Raw genomic sequence first — 9,886 nt, forward strand, 5'->3', positions numbered from 1 at the left:
TGGGGTGAGAGAGAAAGAGGAGAGGACAGAATGGATAGAAGGCAGAGAGGAGGAGAGAGGAGAGACAGAGAGGGAGGGCATAGGAAGAGAGCGGAAAGGCCCAGAGAAAGGGGCAAGTGGATGTAGAGAAAAGAGGGAAGGAGAGACAGAGGTGCAGAAAAAGAACAGGAGAAAAAAAAAGACAAAACAGGAAGAATGGCACAAAAAAGAGAAAAGAGGACAGATAGGAGGAGAGAAACAAGTGGCCCATAATTCCCCTGGGTGACGAGTTGGGCAGAGGCCAAACTAAGACTAAAGGAGGAGAAAGGTCTTGAGCCATTTCAAAATCTCAGTTCTCCTAAACCCACCAGGGCCCTTCTTTGCTTCTCTTTAAACACACTACCCTCACCCAACCCACAGCCCCAGAGCTCTTTCTGTTGGTGGTACACTGCCTCCTGAGCTTGTGATGTGCTTACACAACAACAACAACCAGCAGCACAGAGGCCGTTAGTGCTATCAGGGTGACATTCTCCTCCCCTTGCCTTTGGGAATATCACATTTACGTAACTCCCTATTGCCTCAGACACCGCACGCACGGCACCCAATCTCACAATCTGTGGGCACAAGCTTGACTCGCGTCTTATCTGGTCTGTCTTGATGTCTTCTTACATTTTTTTTTTTGGTTCCTGTTTAGGGCGGCTATTTCTGAGCCCAATGTCTGCTTTGCGACGGGCGGGGGCCTCAATAGCCTCTGCTCCGACTCACGTCTGGCTCATCCGAATGCTTCTTGATGCAAAGTGATGTCCATGGCCCGAAAACATCACAGAGACTAAACGTGGACACGACGCTGGACCAGAGAGACGCGTGTGGCAATTGAGAGACCTCACACATCCTCTGCAGCCCACACAAATGAATCAAGAACATTTTAACCTCGCTGGCTGTTCTCTGAATATCGTGACAGAGGGTGTAGACCAGTGATTGCCTTCAGCTGGCCTTCCACAGGTCACCTCATTTAAACGCGCAATGTCAGTACTATTTGCCAGGATGTAAATAGTCAAAGAGAAAAAGACCCTGTGACCTTGGATTTTGCTGCCAAGTTGAGTTTGCTGTTGTATTTCCCTGAAAATAACTTTTGTCATTTCAAAATTTAGCTTTAAGAAGCAACAAAGTCACTAAGTACTATTGCAGGATTCTTAAAGCATACCATATGTTCACATAAAATGATGTCAAGAATTAACTATGTTCACAGCGGTAAAGTTCCTATGATCTTTGCTATTATTTTCTAGGACACACATATGGCATACATTAGAAGGACATTCTTAAAGCACTGCAAAATATCATGAGGACTAATTGCTGCACGATTGGTTTTAAGTTCAATTACATTTCATATAATCATGAAGAAGCATGATTCATAAAGCAAACTAATGGAGAGACCATTCGTCTCAACTATTACATTTTAACGCTTTCCCCCAAAAAATTAGCCATAGTCCCCGTCATTGACACAAGCACAAGAAGATATATCAGAGCTCTTTATTTGCAGATAATTAATACACTACAGGCAGTTGTCGATTCTGATAGGACACTGTGTACAAGTTGTTACATCCACAAACTTTCCCCTGATGGTCATTTACAAACGTTTCATTTGCACATATTACCACGTATAACACAGGGAAATCTATAGATATCTATAGGATACATAGATAAGAAACACCACTTGTCACTGAGATCCCTAATACTGCTGGCAGTAATAGCAATCCATCAGGTCCATAGAACCCGTCTCTTATAAATCACCTCCAGGTTGACACTAATCACCTTTGCACTTACAGAGTTCATTCTTCAGGTCATTCTATGCAGAACCCCCATCTCTCAGAACCCTCATCTCTCTTTCAGATAGCCAACAGCCTACATTCACGTCTGCCCTCTCCCCTGAACACCTTAAAGCTCAACACACCGATTCGCTGATTAGCCCTGATTCCTCAAACAACTTCATTCCATCCGTACATGCCGTGATACGGCTCCCCAGTTTCAGACACAATCACCACTAAGAGTCACAAGAGGAAAGGCTGAGTGAGTATGATAACGGATGAGGTCAATGTTGACTGAATTCCTTCTGGGTTACTCTTTCGATTAGGAAAGGGCTGCCGCTTTGACACCCTGATGAGATAGCAAAGTGCAAGAGTTGAATCACAGCAATGTCACTTCTGGGAGAGACTTACTGGGGTTAGGGTAGAAATGAGTTTGAGCTAGTAAAGGTACAGTTTGTTAACTGCAGGAGGTACATGTGTTGGTCCATAGCATTGACCAGTCCTTGCCTTGGATCTGATATTCAGACGGTTTGTGGTCAAACATCATAATATCCTGCATATAAAGTGTGAACTTTCATTGTCTACACTTCCATTCTTTCCCACGTCACATACTGTTATCCCCTAAAGACGTTTTCAATTCACCAAAACGCAACATACTGTTATCCCCTAACGATGCCTTCAGGCAGACCTTGACATGAGAACAAAATGGAGTCAATAGCCACAGTACAATGCCTGGAGGACTACTCATTTGACAATGAAGGTGAAATTCAAAACTGATAACATAGTTCACACCTTTGTAGACCACTATGGGTAAATAATGAAACAATATACATAGATTGTGACACCAGCATTTCGAATGAAAATATGTACAGACCATAACTGCTTCAGTGTTCTGCAAAATATAATGTGAATGGTTGAAGAATGGGACATACCGTAAGAAACATGGTATAGGTCTCAATATGGTAATGAATCCACAGTGTACATTCATTTACTGGACCAATAACGCACAAGGAGGAAGTTATCATCATACTGATAATAAAACTGCAAAGAACTTCAAAAATGACAGAAGAATCATGACTGTGCCTAGTAGTTGTTTGTCACTAAAAGCGCTAACACTACACATTTGTCTGATCTCTTTGTGACTCCTGTTGCTCTGACTTAGAAAAATGGATAAAGAGTTCATAAAAACAGGAGACAAAGTCATCATATGCTTTTGAAAAGTGCTCAACTATAAAAAGACTTTAAATGGGGGAAAGGAGGTGTTCCTCTTCTGAACTTCCTCGATTGGGCAAGAAACCCCTTGTCTCTGTCGCTTGTCTCATCTCAGATACACACAACATACCTCACCACTCATAACTCAAAACCTGCCTTTCCCACTATAGCGCCAGCCAGCACAGCGATTGGTGCGTGGTGGTGATCATGTGTGAGTGTGTGTGTGTGTGTGTGGTGGTTGGGAGGGAGGGGGACAGCGGGTTGACATTTGTTTATGACCTCCCAGCTGGTTCACTGACCAGAGAAGCAAAGTTCAGGCGATCTGCTAAATTCCCGCCCCAGAGGCGCAGCCCTGACCCCTGCGAGCTGTTTCGGGACGCCACATCTGAGTTGCGGTGTCTCCAAACGTAAACAACCACAGTCCACAAGGCTGTTGTGGAGGCGGCCACCCTGAAAGCAACGCAAGTGGGAGGGCCAACTGTGGTGTACACACCTCATGAGTATGACGAAACAGCAACAGTAATCAGTAAAACTGATCAGTTGACAGAGTAACTAACAAAAACAATTACTAATCTCTTGCTTGCTTTGACTGATAATGGCACTATGTTTTAAAAAAAAAATTTAGGCACTGTTAGAGTATGGGGGGGGGGGTAACCCCTTTTGTGCCCCTCATATGCTGGGACTTCATATGTGCGTGTGGGGAGGATGGGGTGGGGTGGGACTGGGGAAAAACAGAACAGGTTAAAAAAGACGACGATGTCAAGATTCTTGGACTCATCTTTCTTCATCCCTTGCTCTTTGGCAGGGTTTTGCTTTTCACAGTTTGCTGGCTGTCTGCACCAGACAGAGGATCAAAGGACCAGGGGGCAAGTCTGTGAGCAGTCTTAACATATTACTGGAGACAGCTCCGGCACTCTCCTCCAGGTTCCACTGTGTTACAGTGCCGGCCAGAGTGGAAAAATGGAGGGAGGGGAGGAGAAGGGGGCTGCTGGGGAGGAGAATCATCTTCTGAGGGGTTAAAAGGAGACCCTTGGAGCCTCTAGAACATCATAATGGTCAGTTTTTTCATGGTCCTTTGAAGTGATAGCCATGCGGTAAATGACCGTTGATCTGTTAGTGTCACGACTTAGGGTAGACTTTTTCCACCCTTTGTTCCACTTGCAGTTTAAAGTCCTTCTGATCTTTTTTACCCCCAGATCCCCCCTAAACACCTCACATTGAGGAGAGGCCCCCCTTTTGACCCCATACATAGACCAGGGGAGAGAAAAAAAAAACCCTCCACAGTTTGACCCGACAGCCCTGAGCGCTAGGCCAGGCAGCAGTACTTTTTCCACCAGGACTTGGACAGCTTCTTCATCTTGTCCGGCGTGCGCTTCTTCAGCTTGTGCTGCTGCTGCTGACTGTCGCTGTGCTGGATGCTGGCCAAGATGGCGGCGTCGAACACCTCCTTCAGGTTCTTCTGAGTCAGCGCCGAGCACTCCATGTACGAGATGGCGCGCGCGTCCTCGGCACACTGCCGGGCCTCGGCCGACTCCACCGGCCGCTCCTTGTACTTGGCCAGCTCGATCAGCACCTTGACGTCCTCGCGGAGGTCCGACTGGGTGCCCACCAGGATGACGGGCGAGCGCGGGCAGTGCCTCCGGATCTCGGGGACCCATTTCTCCGTGACATTCTGGAAGGAGGAGGGCGCCACCACGCTGAAGCACAGCAGAAAGACGTCGGCGTTTGTGTAGCAGAAGGAGCGGAGCTTATCAAACTCGTCCTGTAAAAGACACAGCAAGGTCAGACTCCATCTGTGTTGGACAACAAAAGAGTGCCAAGAGACTTTTTGAAGGGTCTCTTGGATTTATGAGGAAACAAAAGATGCTAAAAACACCAGGTTCCTGGTTGACACCAAGAGCATTCATCCTGATTAAAAATCTATATTTATCCATTGTTTTGGATAAAAGCATTTGTTAAATGAGTAAATCAGTCTTCATCATATCACCAACCCTATGGCTACAACAAAGCCTTAACTGGTCTCAAGTGCCTAATGACAATAGCAACAAAGTCAAAATATCGAAGCGCAGACACACTGAACGTTTTTTTCTCCTGTAATGCAGACATATGTATTGAGAGACACCTGGACTCTTGCCAAAAACACAGTGAAAAATAAGGAAATACAAGTCAGTCCTCACGCATACAGAATAAAAAAACATATTTCTGCCAGGAAGACCTCCCTAACCAGAGGTTCTCTAAGCCATTTCCACCATCTGAGGGAAAAGATGAAGGCTATAGCACATGATCTGCTGACTAAGGTATTGCATAAGGATGAACTGTTTTATCATTGTTGTTCTAAAAGCCTGGAAGGGCTAACTTGTGATTGTGTGATACACACATGATAACACTTGATCTCAGCAAAGCCACTTCTGTTCTGCACTGTTTTTTCCTTCTCCACCAGATCATCACATGTTTCTTAACATAGGCCCCAATTATAGTCATCTTTTGTGACGGAAATAGTTACATTTGGTTCATGTATTGTGACTCTTTCACGTTGAACATAAAGAAAAACCAGCCCTATAATATGCTTTATTTATGTAACCTAATGCAGTGTAAGAAACCTGACAGGTACAAAACCAAATAGTGAGAACTAAGAGCAAACATTTTTACAGCTTTCTGCTGGAGGTGGAATGTCTCTGTCTTACTGTAAGAGCTAGTGCCAGTTGCGCAGTTCTTGACACACTAACTATTTCAAATTGAATTGAGTGCTCCATTTCCAAATGCTCCATTTCAGCCCTGGGGCCAACTGTGAGATGCCATAAAAGCCCTGCCAAAGACACCTTTCTGTACTGTGTCTGCATTACTGAGAGCTAAGTCAGAGCTAAGAAATAGACCTTCATTTGGCCATACTGATGGCTACCCTGGAATCCAGAGTTCTCGCACGAGCACAATATCAATTTGCTCAGCGAGAGACTCTGGCAATGAGTAATGATGCACGTTACTTTTGCCCCTTGCATCGCGGGGAACCAATCACATCTGTGTATCTGATATGGGCGGGCCAGAGGCAAGCTAAACAGATGACAGACAGATTGCGTCGATGTCCGGAATCAGTCAGTTAACATTGGTCGTATAGTGTTATCCAATTACGTGCAGTGAGATTTTCAACTGCGTGCTTGGTGCCGCCCCTCGAGTTGGGCCATTACATTATTCGTGGCCAGACCCTTAATCTTTCAGATTGGGTCTGGTTCCCCAGGCTAACTGATGGCAGCATTTTTATCCCAAATGACCACCTACTGAAGTTTCACCCAGGGGCTGTAAGAGGGCTTATCTCCTGTAACGTGCTTTTAATCATGTCATCTGGCTACTTGCGCAACGCACCGGTGATTACCTATCATTCTCACACATCTGAACCCTCTGTGATGTGAGCACACACAAGATAACTGTAGCATTCCAGAGCCAAATTGTGTATGTGTTTATTAACAAAGCATTCCATCTCTCTCTCTCTCTCTCTTCCTCCCTCCCTCTCTGTATATTTCGCTCTGCAGCCCTTCTGATAGTACTTGCTCATACACCCAAGTCATTTCCTGAAAGAAGCGAGTTAATGAGGTCTATTTGCCTCAGGAGTGTTGAGGATGGAGGATTGGAGATTCATTTTTAGAAAGGCTGGAAATTAAGTACTTTTGTGAGGATGTTAATTAACTCCAGCGCATCACTGAGTCACGTAGAAGAGTATGCCTGCACGCTATGTACGTGACTGCCGTCATATAATGAGCCAGAAGATCAAATAAATATAGACAAATTATAATTGGGCACTGTCTGCGATTCTAGCAGCATCATACACTTTTTACACAATGCAACTAACTTCACAGGTCTCCACCTGTCCACTCAGTGTTCCGCTCAAAAATCTCTTCAACAAACTGGCTGTGACTGAGCTATAAGCACTTCCAGCCAATCATGTGCCTCAGGATCATAGAGGGGAGAGGAGTGGAATATGATTGATTGCTGAGATAAAATATCAGCATCCTTTTGCATAACCAAATTGTGGGCTGCATATGGTGACAGATGTAGCTACATCCGTTCTGATCTGACAGTAGCCAGTAATAGCACTGGATGAGGTGTTCTACTCTAACCCAAGTCTTAATATTTGGCCTGGTTGCGGGCCGCTCCCTTCCAGAACAGCAGGCCCAGAACTCTGTGAACCCTGGCTGTGCTGTGCTGCCTCCAGTCGGGAGACTCAGTGTGTGTGTCTAGACAGGACTGCTCCAGATCTCTCTTGGCTTGACTTCCCGTTGGTTTTCCCTCATTTGCTCTCTATCTCACGTCTCTCTCTCTCTCTCTGTATGTCACGTTTTTGTTCTCCCTCAGTCTCTCCATCTTGCCCTGAAAAACTCTCTCTTTCATTCTCTCTCTCTCACGCGTGCACACATAAATACACACAAAGAAACAGACAGCCACACACAGACACCCACACACAGACATGCACACACACAAACACACACACACACACACACTGTTCATTTCGGTCCTAGGTCAGTTCTCTCTTCCTTTCTTAATTGCTTTTTTTTAAACTCTCACTATCTCTCTCCAACTCTCTCCCTCCTCTCTCTCTCTCTCTCTCTCTCTCTCACACACACACACACACATACAAAAATCTCTCCTGTTCTCAACCTCTCCCTTGCTTTCTTAATCTCTCTTCTCACTCTCCCTTTTGCTCTACCCACACAGCCGGTTCCAGTCCCCCCCTCCTGAAAAACACAAGGCTCACATTTCTTTTGACCAGCCCCAGCTGCGACTCCACTTAGGCATGGTCTCCTTAGCCCAGCCTAATTCATCACCATTACCCACCATTTTTCTCCAGTCTGCACACCCCCCTAGAGCGCTCCTGCCTGGGCTGAACCCCTGCCACACATCAGGGCAGGCACTTGCTCCACTGGTGCCTCTGCTTCTATAGGTCGACCTCAGTGCGTCTATAGGCTAAGTTCAGTGAAGGACAAGTGACAAGTGTTGAGCGGACGCTCCACAAGTCTACGTCAGACAGAGCAGACCACGAAAACCACAGCGCACCACTGACCTTGAGCCAAAAGATTTTGACATCGGTGGTTGCATTTCAGAGGATACATTACAACTGGGTAACCTCATTTCAGCAGACTATTCAAGGGGGCTCTGGAGACCCTGGTCACACATTTTGTGCTCTCCCCACCACTGACGTTTCAAGGGCAGAGCAGAATCAGCAGTATAATATATCTAGTTTAACACTGCACGTGTTGGAATTAAACACAGGCACTGAATGCTGATATGTTTGCAGTGACTGACTGGCTTTACCATCTTAATTACACCCTGGCTCTCTGCCACCCAGTTACCCTCCCCATCTAAGTCCCACCTTCAATTGAATGGGGCTTGTCAGTATGTGCTGAAATCTTTAAGTGTTTGCAGAAATGCACAGGGGAGGTGCAGTGTAGGCTAATCAACATCGTGTTGTTTTTATAAACAAGCTGTCATACCTTTACATTGTGCCTTAGACACACTTCTTGGCCTTGAAGCAGCCCTCGCTGCATAGCCATATCCGCTAGACATGCTCTCTCACTCCGAAACTAAAATACAATGACATCAAACCCAAAACAAAATGTACATCATGTAAATAAGAAACAAACCTGGCCCGCTGTGTCACACAGCTGGAGCTTCACCGGTCTGCCATCAACCGCCACCACCGCTGAGAAGGAAGAAAAGTAAACACAAATAGATGAGGTGGACCTTCAACTCTCTGTCAACTCCTGCTGTTCATAACTTTAGGCAGCCAGATAAGTTTCATAAATATACCCTTGTGTCTGCTGCCGTTAAATTACAAGAAAAACATATGTGAGGAAATCCATAACAAATCTCTCAGAAAATTGGATATTATCCAATTAAATACTAATACCACCGAAAAGTATTACTAACTAGTAATATACTGTGATCACTGATAACCCATTTATTTGCAAAGAAGAGGAATTAGCCTACTCCAGACATAGACTGCTGTTTTTTTTTTTTATCTGAACACTGCAGGCTACACATTTCAACGGAATTTCGTTACAAATAAACGGATTATTTCATCCAATTTACCTGAAAAGTTGTCAAAGGCAGTTGGTACATATTCAGTAGGATATCCATTTGTTGTGTAGCTTACAATGAGGCTGGTCTTTCCAACCGCCCCGTCACCAACAAGCACACATTTCACCTTGCGCTCAACTGCGGCACCGGACCGACACTTTGCCCCCGAAGAAGTATCTTTACTCCGAAACCTTCGCGGTGGCACTGGCGGAACAACCGACACTGTTACGGGTTTGTATTCTCCAACAGCCTGCGGAGGCATGTCTGTGAGGAACCGAACGACCAGGAGTTAATCCCAGTTTCGCCAATCCATTGGGTTACTCGTCCCACATCACACAAGGGACTGTTACAGTTCATTTACGTAGGCTACCAGGCTCCACTTTATGTCGACTTTCCATAGCGATGAACAAACAAATCACTTTTGCAGGTGAAACTTTACTTATCCATCTCAACGTGAAAACATAGCCTAATTTTTCCAAGAGCACTGAAGTGGAGGGCGGCATTCGGTTCAGCCCTCTCTTGGAGTCCCGGCTCCACTTCTCTTGTCCCAGTTCCCCACTACAGCCTCCGCGATCTACTAGCCTACACTAAACAGCATGACATCATTGTGTGTGTGTGTGTGTGTGTGTGTGTGTGTGTGTGGAGAGAATGAGTGAGGAAAGAATAGCCTAGCTTCAACTTGCTAACCAATGGGGGGCCAGTGGGATTAAATAAAAGCGCCTCAATTAGATGTAGTTTCATTGCACTACCATAGGAGACAATTAAGTTGGCCTACAATTAAAAGGTTTAGAAACGTAAAGTGGCTAACACGAATGCAGCTCTAG

General features: G+C 45.4%; 1 protein-coding gene across 1 annotated transcript; it reads right to left on the reverse strand.

The window, feature by feature from the left end:
• Positions 1-1,495: 1,495 nt before the first annotated feature.
• rhoua (ras homolog family member Ua) lies at positions 1,496-9,663 on the reverse strand. The gene is made up of 3 exons (XM_076286104.1): positions 9,075-9,663; positions 8,627-8,685; positions 1,496-4,758 (listed from the first exon to the last, which is right to left on the reverse strand). The coding sequence occupies exons 1-3, from the start codon at positions 9,322-9,324 to the stop codon at positions 4,303-4,305; spliced, it is 765 nt and encodes a 254-aa protein (XP_076142219.1). The 5' UTR covers positions 9,325-9,663; the 3' UTR covers positions 1,496-4,302.
• Positions 9,664-9,886: the final 223 nt, after the last annotated feature.

This window comes from Alosa pseudoharengus, unplaced genomic scaffold (genome assembly GCF_046254945.1).
Source record: "Alosa pseudoharengus isolate Yale_2024_CS ecotype anadromous, Long Island Sound unplaced genomic scaffold, YU_APseudo_1.1 YU_APseudo_1.1_scf_15, whole genome shotgun sequence".
Classification (NCBI taxonomy): Eukaryota; Metazoa; Chordata; class Actinopteri; order Clupeiformes; family Clupeidae; genus Alosa; species Alosa pseudoharengus.